The sequence below is a fragment of the Physella acuta genome, unplaced genomic scaffold (genome assembly GCF_028476545.2).
Source record: "Physella acuta isolate Inbredline_101_S28 unplaced genomic scaffold, ASM2847654v3 ptg001020l, whole genome shotgun sequence".
NCBI classification, from domain to species: Eukaryota; Metazoa; Mollusca; class Gastropoda; family Physidae; genus Physella; species Physella acuta.
The window spans coordinates 182011-204380 of record NW_026732537.1 but is presented as its reverse complement, the minus strand read 5'-3'; the positions used below and the strand labels follow the sequence as shown (position 1 = coordinate 204380).

At 39.3% G+C, this 22370-nt stretch overlaps 1 protein-coding gene across 1 annotated transcript in view; it reads right to left on the bottom strand.

Moving 5' to 3' along the window:
* The window catches only part of LOC131954704 (ceramide kinase-like), a 114054-nt gene that overhangs the window by 47563 nt on the left and 44121 nt on the right, over positions 1-22370 (bottom strand). The window contains exon 4 of the mRNA XM_059318459.1: positions 3219-3347. Coding sequence (XP_059174442.1) covers positions 3219-3347 — 129 coding nt within the window. The remainder of the gene's footprint in view (positions 1-3218; positions 3348-22370) is intronic.

The window sequence follows — 22370 nt, the reverse complement described above, 5'->3', positions numbered from 1 at the left end:
TTAAGTGTTCAGCGCTCACATATCAATAGCAGTAAAAAAAAATGGTTGTACTATAGACGGCTTGAATCAAACTTGTGTGTGTGGGGGGGGGGGGGGGGGGGGGGGGGGGGGGGAAGAAAGAATCCGGATGTTGGACAAAAAGTGAGTTACTTTTCCTTTATATTAAGGTCAACGACTTGATGTTTTACCGTGAATCAAGAAAATTGATATTGTTAAGTGTCTTGTTGGCGTATCAAGATCAAAGCCACGTTTGTTGAGCTTCAGCATCAATAGCCTTATAATGGTTTTAACCGTTCAGTATAAATACACATGGCTTTAGATATAACCCCAACAATAATCCAAGCTGGGTCTAATCCAGAAACAATCACAAAACTGATGTCCCATTAACCTAGTTATCATTTCAGCCAATCTTCATTATAAAAACAACCCACTTTAATCCTAACAATAACTGTAGAGCCGTCTAATTCAGGCTGAGGTCGTTCACCTTTTCTTAAGTAAATAAACCTATGCAATATTCTAGAATCTTAGAATCACAGTGAAAATAACCTGCTGCCTAGTCACGTATGTGAAATGCTACACAGAAATTTACATGAAACTTTTGTATTGCAGTGGTGTTGTAGACCACGTAAAATCAACTTATGATCAGCATTTGAAACTTGTGTATAGTCACCCCCCCCCCCGGCTCATTTCAACATAACCAGCTGTTAGAATGAAACCTGGTTAATTGTGACACAAATGGCCAGTCTCCAGTCCCCCCTCCCCTCCCTACCCCCGGGAAGAAGAAGGCACCACGCTATTTATTTAACAAAACACATCTCTGAAGCAGACGAGACGAGTCTAGCAGGCGTCTGCCAGCCATCTACCTGTAACAGGTTAAATGCCAGGCTAATCCTGCAGGGGCGGATATCAATGGCCGGCCTTCACACCCCACTACGTCTATTTACCCCCCCCCCCCCCCGCCTCGTCGTAAAAAAAAAAACCCAAGCGTCTCCACGGAGATTTCATCTCCGTCCAACTAGTGAGTCTCGGATTATCTCCCCTGACTGGCGATAGATTGTCCCTATGATCGTATTCTTTTTCCCGACGATTTCCCCATCCATCACGCGGGACTATGGTGGTCGGTGGGAGGGAGGGGGTGGTGGCGTGGGAGGGGGTAAAAGTTAAGACGACCAGGGCGTTAGTTAGCTCAGATTTCACACGGGTGTACCTCATTAAAACTAGCTTCATGCCATTAAAAAGAGCTACGTCTTTCAGAATTTCTCGATTACAGTGTGCTTGAGGTTTTTTTTTCTTAAAAATAAATATTATCGTTACTTTCTCCTTTCCCGTTGTGGATGGGCAGAAAGAATGAAATAGCTTAGCTGCCGGTTGAAAGGGTGGGGGAAAAAACCGGCTTTACAGCAATAAACAATAGTTCCGGTTACAGAACCGGACAATGAATACGGATGGGATTAAAATCTGGCCGGTTGAAAAGTCAGATAATTATAATAGCACGTGAGGCTGGGCCACGCGGGGCCGCTTATTTCTTACGGCTGGTGGTAATTGGAATATGAATGTGTGTCACCTGCATGACATGGCATTCCGCCCCTATGACATATGACACGTGGGTGATGTATAGTGGAACGATGACATGTGTATACAAAAATAAAAAAATATTTCTATTTAAGTGGGGGGAAAAAAGTGAATGGTAGTATTTTTTTTTACTGGAGTTTCAAAACAGGTTTTAGAAGGGAGGGAAGGTGAATTCACTGGAGGGGGAGTAAGGTGGTGTGTGTGTGTGTGTGGGGGGGGGGGGGGTGGGGTGTCAGGGAAGCGGGTATAGGTATGTAGGAGAGGAAGAGGGGGTCACTTTATTTTGCTGGATGTGACGTTTTTCTAGAATAACCAGCAGTATTAATGAGCTTTCGTTAAAGTGTTTCAAACAAGTTTTTATGGAGGAACACAATCTTCGTGTTCTTAAAAAAACGCTAATTGTCACAATAACACAAATAGTCGTTTTAGTTGTTTAGTCTAGACTCTGGTTATTTTTTTTAGATTGTAAACAAAAATGTACATTTTCGAACCTGATGGTTCCATTGGCAAGTGGAGTAGAGTTCACCTGTTTCGTTTATGTGTTTAAAATTTATATTTTGAGCACGCTCAGCTCTAATAAGTACCCAGCTTAATTTTAACGGCTGCTATGTCTACCACAAAAAAAAAATAATGGGATTTTGGTCAGTGTGTAGAGGCCACACCGCCAGGCGGTTCTTAGGTTCGTAGGTTCGGGTCCCACCTAGTCATTAATGTAGGTCGTAGGTTCGGGTCCCACCTAGGCATTGCTGTGAGTCGTAGGTTCGGGTCCCACCTGCACCATCCCCTCCAGGCTCCTCCCGCTGTGTAAACTCCCCCCCCCCCCCCCTCCTCCCACAACAGTACAGTGACAGTTGAACTCATCAGTGGCGACCAATAATCGATGACGTCACACACTTGACAACAGACGAACACGACTTAAGAAATCTAACAACTGGTCGATCGCACCTGAACTAACAAGCCACTTATACAACAAGTACATAATTGCTTCAAAAGTCGATAGCTGTTGGTGACTATTATTTGAAATTGTGTAATTTTTTTTTACAAAAACATTGTGTTAGTTGGCTTTGTGTATGTTTGTAGGTAGGGGACGTAAGTATACATGTTGTGTGCGTGTGTTTGTGATGTTGGTGTGTATGTGTAAGGGGTAATATGTATGCATCAAGGTGCTACACGTGTGTGTGTGCGTGTGGTATGCTTGTATGTATGTGTTTCAGTAATGCAGCTTAGAATAGGCTTTTAATATTTTTTCTACCAGGTTTGCCGCCAAGGGCGTCTGCCCCGCCCGCCCTCCCCTCGCTACGCCTCTGGATATGTATGCATTTGTGTTATGTATAAGCTTTTTTGGAATTTCTGTGTGTGTTTTAAATATTTGAGTGTATGGATGATCTGTTTGTACGTGTTTGTGATAATATCAGTGTTGTTGAGTGTTGAATTTTGCATTATTGGGGAAAGGGGTTCTACTCGTATTCCAACTTACGATTATCTCGACGATAATAAACTATACTACACGGGATGGGTTGATTATCACAGAGGTCCTTCCACCTCCCCCCCCCCCTAACCCTAACCAGCACCACCCACGTTGCTAAAAAGGCACCAGCTCTCAAGGACAGGCAGCATTTAAACGTCTCCAACCGTCCTCTACTTACCGTAGACTTTGAAGGTTATGCCGCAGGCTCTGAAGAGTGGCGCCACCTTCTTGTGGAACAGCCTGTTGGCTGTCTTGCTGCCGCTCCTGGGGTTGATGAGCACCAGGTAGTGCTTGGGTCTCTGGCGTTCTGTGGGAGGAGACAGACACATCAGTGGTGGGAGGAGACATCAGTGGTGGGAGGAGATTCACTTTTAAAAAATAGTAACAAAACTAAGGGGCGGACACAGGCAGAAATCAAATTTCAACAGTAGAATGAGGAGATTCAAACAAAAATCGTATTCGCCGTACATCTTGAAATAACATTATTAACTTGTTGAATCCTTGACATACAAACCCCTATTACACTTCAATCCCTTGCCATCAAACCGCAGCCACGAACCCCTCTACCCCGACCCCTGCCAACAATGCGACCCCGGCCATCATCTCGGATCAGGCTATGATCCCAGCTACTGTCACGATCCCATCCACCATTCCTACCCCTGCCACCATTCCCACCCCTGCCACCATTCCCACCCCTGCCACCCTTCCAACCCCTGCCACCATTTCCACCCCTGCCACCATCCCCACCCTGCCACCATTCCCACCCCTGCCACCATTCCCGCCCCTGCCACCATTCCCACCCCTGCCACCATTCCCACCCCTGCCACCATTTCCACCCCTGCCACCATTCCCACCCCTGCCACCATTCCCACCCCTGCCACCATTCCCACCCCTGCCACCATTCCCACCCCTGCCACCATTCCCAACACTGCCATAGACCCTCCCAAGTGATGTCTGAAAAAGCTTAAGATCCACAGAGTTTTGGAATTTCCGTTGGCGGAAAAAAACAAACAAAAAAAAAACCCGCTATTTTCTGCCACTTAACGTGGCACTCAGCAGTCACTTGAGTGACCAGGTTTTTTCCCCAAGGACAACTGTTTGTCATACCAAAGACAGGAAAAGGAAGTTTGTAAATGCTTCTGCGCACGCACACTGGACCACGGGTTAAAGATGGTGTTACCAGGAAAAGTTGGATCTAACACGAAGTGAATGAGATATACAAACTAGGTAGGTGGGCAAGCGCATTGACAACATGCATATCAACATTCAATGAAGGAGGGTCTATCTTCGTGTATAAGACGAACACTATTTTCAGGGGGATAATGTAACATTTTCACGAATGTTGTCAATATTTACATATAAGTTAAACAAAGGAAAATAATCTTTAAGACAAGCTGTAATTACCAGTTGTGGGTTAAAAAAGGTACCACATAAAATGGATTAACAGCAAAAATAGGTACGGTGTAGATAGATTAATAACCATTTCTGTGAAGGTGTTTTCTTATTTAAAACAAGTGGTTGTGGGTGTGGGTGTGGGGGCGGAGTTGAAGGTTAAAATTCTTATTTTAATACGCCTACTGATGCAATAAACTGCAAAATACGTTTTTTTTTTTTTAAATTTATTTTTTTTAAACACAATCCATCTGATTAAAAACCATCCCAGAAAATACTCCATCACAAGATGTCAACATGGTTTTCATTTAACGGTTAAAATCTCGTTCTTAATCAGCCCAGGGATCAAATCACGAGGAAGGCAGGGAGGAAGAGAGAGAAAAAATAACGGCCAACAGATTTTAAACTGCCATCAAAATTCTTTGCCCAGCTTGAAGATGGAACACACACCTACACACACACACAGATCCACACACACATCTACACACATACACACACACAGAGCGAGAAAACCTAGCCCCGAGACTACAGCTTAACACATTAAAAAAAAAAGATATTTAAAAAAAAATTTCTGCCCGGCTTGCCAATGCCACAAGTAATAAAGATAGCGTTTATGTTGAACTTAGGAAGATGTGAGCAGCACCGTTATGTGTATGTGTATGTGATGATCTTCAGTCCTTGTTGTACACAAGAGGCCGTTGTACAACAGGGTGACTCACATTCATGCATGAATGCATATGGGGTTTATATAATCGAACTTAATGTTTTTAAATTTGTTCGAGCTATACTTGGTAGGATAACACTAACAGACAGCAATACATTCTAGTCTTTTATACTGTGTGCACATTTCTATATTACGTATATATATATATATCTATATTTTGTAAATATTTTTTAATTGCGTACATATATTCAGATTACCGTATATATATATATATATATATATATATATATATATATATATATATATATATATATATATATATATATATATATATATATATATACATATTGCGTACACATATGTCGCACTAAATATGAACCAATAGTTCAAGTATAGTAAGACCCACGTAGTTGTAATTTAACTGCAAAGATTTAATTAGCGATATTTTTCCCCAAACAAGTTTGACTGTATGTTAGTTGACCTACTACCCCAGATAAGAGTGAAGAACAGTGGTGTAGTGTCTTCACCTGAATAGAGGCTAGAGGCATTTAACAGAGCCTAACCAGAGGCGTCTTAGAGAGCCTTCATGCCGCTCGGCTAAGATACAATCAACGATGGTCTTCAAAAGAGAAGATAACTTTAAACCACGAGAAGATAAATCTAAATAGCTATGAACCAGGAACTCATTCGGATAAGTTAAAAAAATTTCATCCGTAAAAAAATAATCTCATTAGAGCGTCGATTAAAAACCGGTTTGTGAAAAAAAAAATGAATAGCAGTCAGTTTGAGGGTGTGATGTTTCGTACTAACGCCACTTCCGGTATGCCAGGTAGAATTACGTATGTGGTGACATATGTTGTATCATTCATTCATTATTTCCCGTTCATGCCCAAGACACATTGGGCAGATAAAGTAGCGTTTATCTGCTTCAGAGACCTCGAAAGATGAAGGAATAGCGTGGTCAGCACTATGCTCAGCCACCATTGTTTCAGTAAAGTAAGTTAGGTACCCATCAGAGCTGGGTGGACTCTCGGGGTAGGAGTCTAGCTCTATAGTGCTAGGCCAAGACGTCCTATATGTGTTGTATATGGCACTTTATAAAAACAACAAGTCTTTTCATGTATTACTGTAGTTGCAAATAGAAAACAAACACCTACAATCTTCAATATAAAATTATGTGATCTTTATTAAAGTACGCCATTAATTGTTTTGCGTAACTGGCTGACTCCATATATATATATATATATATATATATATATATATATATATATATATATATATATATATATATATATATATATATATATATATATATATATATATATATATATATATATGAACTCTAATTTAGATATTTAAACTGACTGACGTCATCTTTAACGAAGACGAGTTTTAGATCAACATGTTCCCCTGCTAAGTCCAAGACACCAACGCCACAGTAATCTGCCGTCCACCGTACTTCTCATCAACCCAGCAGCCACCTATTCCCCTGGTGAGCACGTCTTTAGATCCCGAGCTTCGCCTGTTTGTCCGGCGTCACAATGCACGCAGCCTTTCATCCTGGTGCCACTGCGGACCGGTTCCTTAATCCGTGTCGCGAGCTTAGCTAAGCTGATTGTCTGGTACAGGCCGCCCGATGGAAGCCGTTCAGACTAAATGTTTCCGGTAATTTGTGCGGAACGGATCTCATTTCTCGGACCTGTTGACCTTCCGGAGGGCGGACTTTCTTTATCTGGACCTATTTCCTGCTAAATTAAAGTCTGTCCGAGTTAAAACGCACGGGTAAACGGTACTCATTGTAATCTGTACAAAGTACCGAAGAGAAATAAAATAGCTATTTGTTAAGGTAATTTTTTAAAATAAATTCAAACTATAATTTATTACATTTTTGATTATGAGGCTCATCTAACAATGTTTTTTAATTATATAATTTAATACAAATACGACTTTTCAAAAATACTTATTTTCATTGGTTGAAATATTTATGGTTTAAAATACTGCTTCGAGCTTACGATTCTCATGCACACTGAGCAGAGAAGGTAATTTGCAGATAGTTTTTTTTTGACTCTCTGCGATATATTTGACGCTTACTTTAATCTTTCAGATGGTTGTAAATAATTACTTTCCTCTTCTCCATAAAACAGAAGTCATACTTCATGTTAATATTAAAATTAATTACTATCTGAATCGCGATGTCACTTAAAAAATTAAATATCCTAACTTTTATGGCTATGATGTTTAATAAATGATTATTTCGTTTTTACTTTAATTAAAAAGAAAAACGCGGCCATAATTATTTTTATTGCCATAATCTAATCACAAGCTTAATTAATGGACTCGAAAAATGTCATTTCTATCGGCCTTTTACGCCAGTTGTTTTTTCCCCTTATCTCTCGTTAGAGCCTCATATTTCTCTCCCCTTGACACAGTTTACTCCCTTTGTAGCGATCTCGCGAGCTGTTATTTTTAGTCTTAATCAGCGGGAAAACTCAGACGGGATTTCCCGTTAGCCAGGAGGGCTGGGAGATCCGACTCTAATCGACCACATCGCCTCTACAGGGATGTTGGGGGGGGGGGGGGGGGGGGGTATAAATATTGACACCTCCCTAAAAAACAGGGGCATATTCCCAAGTTGTCATCTTCGTGTTTTCATTCAATAAATATACAACACGAAAAAATAATTTGAAGAATAAATTAATTTTTTTAGTGTTGATTAAGTCGTCTACTAGGCGCCAATGTCTACAATGTCTTCTAATAGGAAGCCGGTACCCATTTGAGCTGGGTAAACTCATATTTTGTAGCACAAGCTAAACTCATATACGAGCAGTAGCTTGTGTCTCGTACTAAATCTCAACGTAAGCCCTTCTGATAAACTCCATCCTAGGTAGCCCTTCTAGTCAAGTTAGCTGAAGTTAGCCCTTTCTATTCTCCAGCCTTATTATATATCGCAGCTAACAGCCCTTCTAACTATCAAGTCTAGAAGATGTTCTAGGGAACCATATCTCGCCAAATTAGCCCCTTTGACTATCAAGTCTAGCAGCCCTTCTGATGAACACTATCGAGCCTAACATTAGCCCTTCTGATCAACACTATCAAGTCTAACATTAGCCCTTCTGATCAACTCTATCAAGTCTAACATAAGCCCTTCTGATCAACTCTATCAAGTCTAACATTAGCCCTTCTGACGAACTCTATCAAGTCTAACATTAGCCCTTCTGACGAACACTGTCAAGTCTAACATTAGCCCTTCTGATCAACTCTATCGAGTCTAACATTAGCCCTTCTGATGAACACTATCAACTCTAACATTAGCCCTTCTGATCAACTCTATCCCATCTGGCATTAGCCCGCACGATCACGTGACCAGCATCTCACAGATCCTTTGATCCCCCTATTTATCTGCCCAATTATGCGCCGGTCTATGAATACCAAATCACGGAAAATTCCGGCTTCTTGAGTTATCCCTCCCTCTAATCTTTAACCGGCAGATCAGCCGGCGTGACGGAAGTCAACAAGTCACGGTCCGCTACACCGTGTGTTCGATTAGATCAGCCGGCTGGTGCCGGAGACCGCATCGACCGGCAACAAGACCGGAACAAGTCAAGCAAACAAAGACAGGCGCAGGTACCGAGTCGAAAGTCAGTTTTCGATGAGCTGGCGGATCGATCAACTAATTGGTTGTATTGTCTTCCTGCTCGTGGTCGACCCGCGTACTTGGGGGAGCGGGATCGAAACTCGTTGGGACCGTGTCGAGATTGGCGTGCGGCATTGTGTTGATCAATGGCGGGTGTCGGAAAGTTGTTTGTCGTTACGGCTGGGATGTTCTACGGTTAAACTCAGTGTAGCCTAGCTTGTTATAGAGTTAAACCTATAAACCAGTGCTGCCAAAAGTCGTTATAGAGTTAAACATATAACCTAGTGTCGCCAAATTTGAACTACAGTTAAACCTTAGACCAAGTGAAAAGAAAAGCTTGGGTTGCTACTTAAATTTTAGAAAAGGTATTCAATAGATAATATAGTGACCCAGGCTTTTTAAAAGGTTTTTTTGTTATAGTTTTGCATTATTATGTATTTAAAGAAAATAATTTTTTTAATAAGTGTAAAATTATATAAAAGCTTGTTATTAAAATGTTTTTTAGGAATGTTTATCTTCAATACTTTAAAAATATTTAAAAAAGTAGAATGGCATGTCGCGAAACAATTGCACAACAAATCAACACTCTATCGGCGAAAATAGTACTTTATATAGGAAAATTTAATTAATTCGCACAAAATAACTAAGCTTCTAAATAAGTCAAATTTAATATCAGGTTGCATTGTCATCGGATCTTGATCCACGTGTCTAGTTTGAAAGAAATTGGTCCGTTAGAAATGGTCGAAATTTCGCTCGCTCGTTTCGACGCATGATGAAGCATTAAGCACTAAGCATGACAGAAAGGGTAAGCAAGTTAAATTAGCTTGTAAAAAAGTGTTTTTTTCCAAATAAACTGGAGATTAAACTAATCTTGAGAAAAATTATTGAACTTTTTGAAAATATGTTAGTTAGGGCAAAAAATACTAAGACGCGAAATTAGATTTAATTAGATTTAAATATTTAAAAAAGACTTTAAGCAAATTTCAAAACTAACGCCGACATCCTCTCCTCCCTCACACCACTTCCCTACTTTAATCTTATAAAATCTTAATCTTAATAAAAAGTAAAACAAATCGATCGAATACACGACATTTGGAGAAAGAAATCGAACTAATTAAAACAATTTCCTAGTCTAGTATTTGATCTGGAAAAAAAAAATGAAAATAACGTTTGTTTTGTGCCGTATGAAGATTATAAGAGTATTTTTTTAGATGTCGGATGGTTAATGTATTTTCTGATCATTCAATCAGATTTAAAATTAAAATGGTTTTAAATGTCACATGAATGTTGATTTGACATGCAAACATAAATAGGATAACAAAGTAGCATGGAAAATGATAGATTTAGGGAGGTTGGAACAGAGAAAATGTAATGCAAATTTTTTTTTGTTGAGAAGCTGCTGATTAGTAATTATGTAAAGAACACAATGCTAGGTATAACAAATCTAATGCTGGGCTATACAGGTCAAAGAGTGACACACTGAAAGTTGACTAAAAGAAACACAGTGAAACATGACTGAAAGTAACACACTGAAAGTTGACTGAAAGAAACACACTGAAAGTTGACTGAAAACAACACACTGAGAGTTGACCGAAATAAACACACAATGAAAGATGGCTGATCACACTTGTCAAAGTATGGTTCTAATTTATTTTCTCGCTCAAGTATATTTTTTCAAAACTTTTTTTTTGTTTCGTATTTTTTTGTTTTCGTGTTTTTTGTTTTTTTTAAATTGGAACCGTCGCCCGCTCGGTAGCAATTCATCAAAGTGTCGAATTTTTAAAATTCACTAGGTGCTGAAAAGGTGTTAAAAGGTATTGCATTTTAAAGCGTTGGGATCTGTCTGTTATTTGCTGTCTGTTGTTGGCTGTCTGTTGTTGGTTGTCTGCTGTTGGTTGTCTGAAATTGGTCGTCTGCTGTTCGCTTGTTTAAGGACTCACAAACGAAATAACGTAAACATGTACAAAAATATCCCGTTTTTCGACAAAACCACAGAAACAACAACAAAAACAGATTTATTCCTTGTAAGTCCAATACAAAAAAAAAAAAAAAAAAAAAAAAAAAAAAAAAACATGCATTAGATTGAAAAGGCTAAAAAATTGCAACGTTTTTTACAACAATTCTTCAAAGAATGACTCAAATGTCACAATATGCGGGGGAAAAATCTTCTTCATAAACTGTTGTTCTCTTTCTTTTTTTAGTTAATCTTTGTGACGTCTTCTTTTCTATCAAGTTTGTGTCTAAAAAAGAAAGATCTTATAGGAAATTAGATTCAATCGATTTTTCATTTGCTTGAAATGGAGAGAGGCCGGGGGATTAAAAAAGGCGGGCGGTCAGCAAGAGCAGACCTTAGCTCAACTGTCGGGATGTCGGGTACGGTCAAGTTTTAGCTCAGCTGTCGGGATCTCAATCACGCTAAGGTACATTAGAAGAGCATCCACAGAGACTAAAAAGTTAGGATTATTAGGATTTGAGTCAAGATATACATGCATACACGCAAATATATACATACATATGCATATTGTTTTATATATATATATATATATATATATATATATATATATATATATATATATATATATATATATATATATATATGTACATAAATATATAGCCTCTATACAGAATATATATTAACATATATATATATATATATATATATATATATATATATATATATATATATATTTATATTTATTTATTTAGGACATTTATATTTATTTATATATTTGTATAAACATATATGTATAGAGATATGTAAACATACATGTATATATCCGTAATGAGGCTAGAGTCGACGAGGTACATTGTTAAGTTCCACAGGTCTTTAAAACCTGATGTAATCGTCAGAGATTGCCGGGGGGGGGGGGGGGGGTAAAGAAAAAAGAATCTCCTGGTTTAAGCAGATTCCCCCAGGCCCAGATCCCATTACACCCGCTCACCCGCCCGCTCATCTGATTTCCCAGCAGACGACACTAAATATTAATGACAATCGAAATATTTTTTTTGGTGCTCTTGTTTTTTTGCGCGTTTCATCATTGAAAATAATTCTCGGCTTCATGAAATAATAATAATTGTACTTAATTAAGGGAAAACATGTTTGTAAAAAAAAATGAAAGTAGTGTTTAAAATTTTTTTTTAATGAGGTGAATGTTGTTTGTGGTGGTGTAAGGGTTTAGATAAATCACTTGTTAACACCGTTAGGGTTTTTAAGCTCAGAGCTAAAGATGGAGTTAGTACACGGTCTAGCTCTGATGGTGGTGGGGTCAGATGGCGGGCTAGGGTTAGCGATGGGGGGGGGGGGGGGGTAAGGAAGTGGTCTGGGGTTAGCTTTGTAAGGCTGAAGTAGCGGCCATTATGCTGATATTCTTAATTACTCACATAGTCAGATACAGTTCTATATGAACACAAACCCTCATCTGCAAACACACGTATATAGACATAAGTATATACACTCCTACATATATCGACCAATATACATACATACACACCCGTACACACAACTAACACAAAACCAACACACAACCAACACTACACACATACACACAACACACATACACACCCCTACACACGACCAACACACATACACACACCTATAAACGACCAACACACACACACGCCTACACACAATCAACACACTAGCCACCAACGTAATGGTAGACCGGACCAGACCTAACAAAGTCAAGGCAACACATAGGTGTTAACTGCACGGTTTTGAAGGGAAGGCAATTAGCTCGTGGCCAACTCCCGTTAACTTCGTTAAGTTGTCCGCTTTCAACCATGTTTGATGTCTATCAGCAGTCTATATGCTGTCTGACTATCTGATATATATATATATCTATATATATATATATATATATATATATATATCTATATATATCTATATATATATATATATATATATATATATATATATATATATATATATATATATATATGTATATGTATATATATATAGTTTTGGCAAGTTAGCAGTTAAAAAAGAATGCAAGTCAGTTTTTCAGACCCATGAAGACTAGTGAGCTTAAACTGATTTCATCAAAGTTTGTGTACAATTAGATTAGTAGCATGTGGCTTACTCCCCTTGATCCAACACTAGAGGTTAACACACTTACAGCCGTAACAGTTTTGTTTGCATTTTCGTTCTGATTTTAAAAATATGTTTGAAATTAAAAAAACAAAAAAACAACTAAAAATAATATTGAACTTAAATTTTGTATACAAAAATTACTAAATTAATCGATTATTTAAAATAATCTGATTAAACAAGTTAAAAACGACATCTAAACTATTCTTTCAAAAAATTAATTAAATTGATTATCAAAAAAGAAATTGGTGAATGAATGTTGAACGAGTGGGGATTAGCCGGATTATCCCCACGGGACAGATTCCCTCCAAATAGTTCAACACATCAGCAGTCAAACACACGCACGCCAACACACAAACACAGACAGAAACACATACACATGCGAACACACACACACGCACACACACACATACACAAACACATCCACACACAAACACCCCCCCCACACACACATATACACGAACACACCCACACCCACACGCACACATACACACACAAACACCACACACACATCATGTACAAAATTGACGTCGTTTCGTGACACCCATCTATGCACGTTTTCCCTTTTCAAAACGTTTGTATCTGCAAAATGGACCAATCAGCGCCCGGGTTATTTATAAAAGCCATTCAAATATCGAAGGTCATATATGTTATAAATAACCGTTAACCCCCTCCCCCACACCCCCTCCCGCCTCGGGCAAATGTATTTCTGATCGCTCTGTGCTAATAAGTAAACACATTTTTTGGAAGCGACATTCGGCCAATTAATTAAACATAACGACATAAATAATTAAACGAACGTAAAAGCGCCTTGGGCTTCATCTTTTTTTTTTTTTAAAATGTCAATCTAATTAAAGCTTAAAGAATAATAATATCATACAGCGAAATTCAGTACCCAGCAGGCAATGGGGGTAGGGGGTGTTAATTTACGGCTGTGATATTTCACACAGTGCTCGAAAAGTGAATGTTTGTTTGGCAGGTGCGGTTGCGTCATGATAGAGAAAGCTGTTGTCTCAGGGTGCGAAAATAGGGCTGGGATGTCATTTTTCACAACAGCACATGGCTATTTTTATAATAGGTTTAGGGTTAATGAAGACTGTCAATAATGAGGAAATGGGAATCAAGGGGTTAATCAATAAAGTCTTTACCGTGCCTGCAGCAAAATTGTGTTCGGCGGATCTCAAACTGGTGTCTAGCTAATCCGTGTAGTCCATTGTGTAATAAAAATTAAGTGCATTAACTGAGCGTGTAATAATTACATTGTATTATTCAGTCGTATTGATAATTTGTTTTTGTGTTGTGTCACCCTATGCTATTGTTTACAATTTATGATTTACGACTTTGGAAAGTCAATAGGAATCACTCATTCTATAAATAGGTGTATCCGGTGTTGCTATATTTGTAAGGGTACCACGTTTTTTTTTTCCTGAAAGGTCAAATAAAAAAAAGTGGAGCTAAGATTAGACATGTGACGTCAGTTTAGGAACGCGGTTGAAAACAAAAGAGGACTGTTTATAAATTTTTTTTTTGGTTTGCACTGAGACTGTTGTGTTAGGCTCTTTCTGTTAATCGTCTGTCAAGTGTGGAAGGGGTACATAAGTGTGTGTGTGCGTGTCTGTGCACGCGTGCGTGTATGTGTGGTACCCAACATCCCCCCTCCAATACTATTCCTAATTAGTCTGCTCTACTTCTGCTTTAAGCTACGTCATACATTTCTTTATACTGTACTAATCTTCCCGTGTCTGATGCACGCATCAAAGCACAAAGACCGAGCGCTTGTTAATCCTCCTTAGTCCAACGGACATGGTATTCGCATATTCATCTACATCGACCTCTTCGTCGTCATCGCTCCAGGCGTGAGTTTCATCTAAATACCCCAGTAGTAAATCAACCTACATTTAAATAATGTATGCGCCCACGTCCCTGCCCAAATACATACAGTTGTGGATTTTAAATTAGCTTATACATTATGAATCAATAATTTATTTAAGTACAGTGATTATAACGTAGCTTTATGTATAAGAAACCCAGAGCGACTCCACGATATAAATACCGTAATCATGTGAAAATTCCGAGACACCAAAACAGCCAATCATCGAGGAAAATAATAGCGACGAGGGAGGGGGATTGCGAAATAAAAATAATAAACTACGAGTTAATAATTTGACGAGAGATTAGCGAGATGTCACATCAGATGACGCAGAGACTGAAAATATCATTGATTAATAGCCGCGAAATTAAAGAGAACGGTTGGGCGAAAATACGGACAGGTAAAATTAGATTCACTGACACAAAATAACATATGACTGGAGGAATTTTTTGCTGACTTTCTGATAACATGTTGTTGGTTGTATGACGAGAACACAACATGTATCAAATATTTAGCAGGTTAACATGCAATTTTCCACAAGTCGCGGATATTTTAGGATAATTTGTTCAGGAAACGAAATGTAGGGTAACTTTCGTCACGAGTTTAAGATATCGGCTAGGACTAATGAATAGGTATACCGAACTTTAATACGTACCTAAGTAAAGGATTTAGGCAGGAGCTACAGGTATACAGGCCACCGAACTTTAATAGGTACCTAAGTAAAGGATTTAGGCAGAAATTACAGATATAGGCACATAAGTAAAGGATTTAGGCAGGAGCTACAGGTATACAGGCCACTGAACTTTAATAGGTACCTAAGTAAAGGATTTAGGCATATATTAAAAGGCCACCGAACTTTAATAGGTACATAAGTAAAGGATTTAGACAGAAGCTACAGGTAAACAGGCCACCGAACTTTAATAGGTACCTAAGTAAAGGATTTAGGCAGGACAACAGGTATACATTAACAGGCCACCGAACTTTAATAGGTACCCGCGATAGAGATCAGTGAGTGTATGGGTGAGTCTCAAAACACTGCGTGGCTGCTTCCAGGTTACCATGGCAACAGGTAAGATGTAAACAAAGGGACCATTGTATTTACAGCGCCAGCTGCCTGGGTAAGGCCGGTTGTTGTTTTTTAAATCTAAAAACATTCCCTCAGGGTTAGAGAAGAGAGCCTGAAAATGCCAGAGCGTCGGTGTTGGAATGTGCCGAGACAAGCTGAGCGTCCATAGCAACCACCTCCTTCAGTGCTCATTCAGGTGCCTGTAGCACACAAACTCCCCCCCCCCCCCCCCACCCCATGATTCACCTTTTTAAAAAAAAAATCGTGGTATGGACAACATCAGTGTCCTGACAGGAGAGGTAAATATTGCACATTTGGATCCGGGGGGGGGGGGGTTGTCTTTTTATTGCCCTACCCCCGGGGGCTGTTTAAAACCTGGTCTAGCGGGTAAATCACGAGGCTGATGCTAAGTGAAGGGGGACTTGGGTCGGGACGATGCACACGCAGGGGGTGGGGCGAGAAGATAAAGACGGGGTTGGCGTGAGCAGGGTTGTTATCTGGGCGTCAGGAGATTTATGACCGCGGTCAGCGGAGTCTGGTCAGCCGGGAGTGAAGCTCACTGCGCATGACATTAGAAGGACAGACGCCGGAACTAGTTTATATGACGCACTGCATCCATTTTTAAATGTTTCTTTATTTACAGCCATTAACGGTCTTTATAATCTAATTGCTACGGAGTTGAGGCTTAAGCTATATAGGAAATACGTTTTTTATCATACCTCTTTCTATGACTAGATAATATCAATGTTTACGTTGTAAAAAAAAACCTTTAACATAACATTATTTTTGATATTCCATGATGTACTTTAACAAGAAAATTATTTATATCCCTTGAAATAAGTTATTTAATCACTTTGTTTATTCCCCGCTGAGAAAGCTACTGTAAAATTTGTGTTTGACACCTCTTGATAGTACAACAGTAAAAACCATGTTTGATGCCCCTTGATACAACTACCGTAAAATTTGTGGTTGATGCCCCTTGATACAACTACCGGATAGTTTATTTTTGAGGCCCGTTGAAATAACTGCCACAAACATACAGAGACACAAACATACAGAGAGACAAACATACAGAGCATATCGACCGACTCACGGTGGCACGCGCACACACGTCGGGAAATTGTGCTCAAGTATCTACGCGCCCCCGGGCCGTCGTCAGCCTCCGCTATTAGGGTACCCCGGCCCCAAGGGGAAAAATAACAAATCAATTTTTGTTTTTCATAACCTTAACTTTACTCGCCATTTAAAATTTAAGAGGAGGAGTTGTATTGATCAGGTATCGGAGAAAGTCGGGGGACAGTAGAGTTGCTGGTGTGGGGTGGTAGTTGTAGTAGTAGTGGGGGACAGTAGAGTTGCTGTTGTGGCGGTAGTAGTTGTGGTATCAGTGGGAGAACGTGGTGTGGTAGTTGCTGTTGTAGGGGGTAGTTGTAGTGTCAGTAGGTGAAAGTGGAACGGTACAGTTGCTGTTGTGGTGGTGGTAGTTGTGGTAGTAGTCGGAGGAATTAAACACTTGCTGTAAAAGGGGGTGAAACAACTGGGAAGAGTTTAATGACATCACTTCCTGTGTGTTTACTTTTTGTTAAATTCTACCACTGACTTAATTCAGCAACGAAATAGGCAAGTAAAACAACAACAAAAGAGCAGATAATTCTTATTGAATCGAGTCGATCTGAAAGGGGAGGTAAGAGAGCACTGGTAAAAGGATGAGCACCCTTGGCCTTCGGGGAAGAGTTTATTTAAAAACCTTGCATCGATTAAAACATTCATTAAGGATGACACATTTTTAAAATCAATACCACTCTAATAATTTTATTAACGGTAATTACGAAATCCACACGGTAATTATGGTATAAAAATAAGCGTAATATCTACTTTCTTCTTGTGAAATTTTTGTATTCGGTAGTGCCAATGGAACGACATAACCGGGAAGTAGAATGCCGGACTGATAATCGGAAAGTCTCGAGTTAGGATTCTGTGCTCAAGTCATTAGGATATAATTAAGTCCGCCCAGGTCAGATTGTTGGCTGACTCCAGATATGGAAAACAGAGGCGTCTGGGCATAGCACTGACAACCCTGTCCTAACATATGGTCAAAACGGATAACTATTATTAAGTACTATTGCATATCACACCCCCCCCCTCTCCCCACATTGACAACCCAACACCAAGAAAGCCACATCTTTTAAAATTTAACATTGGGATGAGAGGAATTAAAGGGGGTAGATGTGAACTGAGCAAGTAAGTTGTATCTAAAATATCTAAATTACTGTCACCCCATCAAGTATGTAATGGGGCCCAATCAAGGAGGTAGTGGTACCCCATTAAGCAGATAGTGGGACCCCATAAAGGAGGTAGTTGTACCCCATCAAGGGTACTCCATCAAGTAGGTAGAGGTACCCCATAAAGTGGTACCCCATCTTAACCCCAACAAAACTGAAATAACCGTCCTAATATCTACGACAGCGGGTCAGAGGTCACTCTAATAAAATTACGGACATCTCCCGATAGCTAGCAGGCTACCGGGCTACAGATAGCAGACACATAAACCTTCGTCCAGGTTTAGCCGCGGAAGTTTATTCCCCCAGACCAGTTAAATTAAAAAAAAAACCGTCTGCAAGATTTAAAATGTTTCGGCGATTATAAAACCAGGCTAGCAATTAAAGGGAGGAAAGTGTAGACAACTGATGAGTTCGGGGAGATAATCTGCTGGACATTACCTCACTATCTCACCGTTTGAAATCATTCATGAGATCAGCGCTTGTATAATGTTACCACTCGGATAATGTTGTTCTATACTTAATGCAACAATACGAAACTTTAGGCAGTTTTCTCTTCGGCAAACTACATGCACGTAGGTCATTTTGTGGCTGAAGGTCGTTTTCTACCGGGTCATTTTGTAGTAGAGGGGTCATGTTGTGTTGGAGGGTAAATTTGAGTTAGGAGGGTCATTTTGTGCATGCATGTAAAGTCTATTCTGAGTCTATTTTCTAAGTCTATTCCCCAAAGCAAGCTCAGCTGTGTGGGAACACGCGCCGGACCGGACGGCGCCGGAACTGCCGGTCTTACGGTGGTCTGGGAGGCGACCACGTCCAGAGTGGCAGAAGGGAAAAAACTAATGACAACTGGAGAAGACGTTAGCACCGTGACCTCTTTAACTCTAGACACCGCCAGGCTATACGTGTTAGAGGGTTAAAAATATATACGGCTCTTGCTTTTACGCATACAAATAGACACGCATGTATATATATATATATATATATATATATATATATATATATATATATATATATATATATATATATATATATATATATATATATATATATATATATATATAAGAAGATGATTTTGCCATCTTTTACAATTAATTTTTTTGTTAATTTAATTTTAATTTTATTTTTATTTTCAAGCGCAAGCAAAAGATTACACTCTTGGAAATAATAACTGTAGAATATTTCAAATTCATCGGCGGAGTCGGTAGGGGTGTGACATTTGTCATTTGGTGAGTGTCAGTGGAATGTGACCTAACCCTCTAGTCAGGGGTAAGCTAACCATGGCCTCACCTTCTAGTCAGGGGTCAGCTAACTTTGACCTTACCCTCTAGTCAGGGGTCAGTGGACTGAGACCGTGCCTACCATGAACCTGCCCCCCCCCCCCCCCAAGCTAGTCACCATAAGATTGTGTCTAATGGACCGTGACGTCCGCCAATCAATTTTTCCACCCCACCTTGCACGGGCTAGTGTGTTCGCCCCATAACCTGCTCATCAAACTATTATTCAATCACTGACTTCACGTGAAATTAAAAAGCAGTTACGGGATGACTTTAATTGCTTAATTGCTCAAATCGATACATTTAAATATTTTGATTGATTACTAAAAAAATCGAACTTCACCCCCCCCCCCCCCCCCACATATGTTGTAAAGAGAGACAAGAGTCGGTATAGTTCTTAATTTGTCCCGCCAATTAGTCTACTCCAGTCATAGTTCAGTTATTCTAAAATTCTCTTCACCCCCCCCCCTCTTAAGCCACTCCTTCCTTCCATAATCTTCAGCTCCCCCCCCCTCCTTTTATTCTATTCATCCTCTCCTCCGTCTTTCTTCTTCCCTTTTATTCTGACCCTCCTTCCTTCCCGTATAATAACCAAGCAGATCAATCAACCACGCCTCCCTGTATACAACGGACTGTTAAAAAAAAGTAGAGCAACGTTAAAAAGAAAGACATCTCTCTGTATACAACGGACTGTTTAAAAAAAGTAGAAAAATAACAAAGTCCAAAAGAAAGCAAAAAATGAAAGACCTACACCTGAACACAGTAATCTCCCCGCACATAAAGTCATTTTAATAACTTTCTAAAAATAATTGCCACTGACATTTTCTATGACTATCTATTAAAAATGTCGGAGTATTTCTAAAAACTGCAGTCATTTGACTTAGATTGTCTATTTCTAAAAGTTGCAGTCATTTGACTTATATTGTCTATATCTAAAAACTGCAGTCATTTGACTTAGATTGTCTATTTTTAAAAGCTGCAGTCATTTGACTTAGACTGTCTATTTCTAAAAACTGCAGTCATTTGACTTAGACTGTCTATTTCTAAAAACTGCAGTCATTTGACTTAGATTGCCTATTTCTAAAAACTCCATTTATTTCACTGAGATTGTCTATTTCTAAAAACCGCACTATAGATTGTCTACGTTCTGGTGCTGGTACCATCTGCATGTGTAATGTCACTTACGCCTATGCTAACTGCCATTTTCACATAATATTCTATTCTCAATCCCGTCTTACTAAAACCGTAGGGCCAACAAAATTTTTACAAAGAGTCCACATTAAAGTATGTTAACTATAAAATAGCTTACAATATAACAAAAAGAATGAGATAACTATTTAAAGTTGTGGACAAAAGAATCTGTTTTACGTACACATTTAAAAATAAATATTTTCAAGTACAAAAAAAATTCTGTAAAATTTTACCACCTTGATATTTTTTGGTGTTTTAAAAAGGCTTTTGATAATATTACACGGCTTTTGCACTACAAGGGCGTCGACAAAACGTTTTGAAAAAAAAACCTGTGTAAATGGAGATACTAGATCAGCCAGGCATAAAGAAACATAATACAGAGAACGGAGAATTTGTAAAAGGAGCGACTAGGAAAGTACTTGAAAAGATAAATTCTCGGGACTTTTTCATAAGCGAGCGTGGATTAAGCGAGGGGGCATGAAATCTGAGGAGCTAGGATTAGGGAGGGAGCATGAAATCCGAGGAAAGATGGGTCACCGTCGAGTGTGTACGTTATGAAGCGTGGGTGTACGCCCGACTCAGTTTGTACGCAGCCCACGTGACGTTATCTCCTGCTACCCCCCACCCACCCACCCAGAACGCGGCGTGTTACGTGTCTTCAATTATGAATGCGCACCGCTAAAAATGCGCACCACGGTTCGATGTTCGAGAAAGGGCCACACGGTGCAGATCTATTTTTTCCTGGGCTTCAAGTTCAGAGGTCACGTAATGCAAACAAACAAACTTGACATTGATGACGTAGACGATGTCACGCTCCAGTTAACACTCACGCCCATTCACCCCCCCCCCCCCCCCCCCACCTCAAGAAAGAAACCACGAACTTCACAATTTGTGAAAGATAGGGGTCTTGACACATGAACATTGAACTCATTCCTTTCGGGACATCTTCTTCAGCTTAAAAACAAACGCGATATTTAAGCGTGTCAACGTTTGGAGTGCATTGTTTAAAAACCAGTAATTTAGAAAATGAATTCAGACAAGATTCCAAATTAAACGGAAGTTTTAATAAACGGTTCTTTTTTGAAAATCATAGCAGACACTGAAATACATGAATTAAGTATTTTATAGTTCAACACATAAAGATGAATAAAAGATGACGAAATATATTTTGATGGGGCTTTCGAGGAAAATACGAGAACCCTTTCAGTACAAAAATTTAAAAAATATTTAAAAATTCTTTGTCTCCTTAGAGTTACCTCATATTAAACTAAGAAAAAATTGTAATTCTGTCGTTTAAAAAAAAAATTATTTTAGTAATTTTTATTTTTGCTGGCACACGTCTATAAGTAGGCCTATCTGAAGGCTTACAATGAACCACGATTGAAACATTGCCTCTCACTGCCAGAGCTGATGACTTTTGAAAAGCTCGCTCTAAAACAATATGGTGCTCATGTTTTATATCGACTTCCGGTACGAAATTTGCATTTAATTTTTTTTTAATTAAAAAAAAACCGTTGCAGTTAAGTCCAGGTCCTGAGTTGACAAAGACAATTAGATACGTTGGAAAAGTAAATTGCCGTGACAGGAAGTGACGTCAGAGCGGTGTAAAAACGAGTATTGTGCAGCACAAGCACAAGGGAGACAACACATCATCATCATCGCCCAACGGACCAAACTACTGCAGCACTCGACGCCGACATCGCGCGTGTTTCCAAGCCACTGGATTTCATGTTGCTAGGCAACAAAAGACGCTTCGGCTTTGTGACGGTCGATTTGAAACGGGAGGACATTTTCTTCTCGCCTGCTGGAGCCGTCAGCAGCGCTGTTGAGCCGCAAGACTAATGGGCTGTTAACATTACCCAACACTTGTCAACAA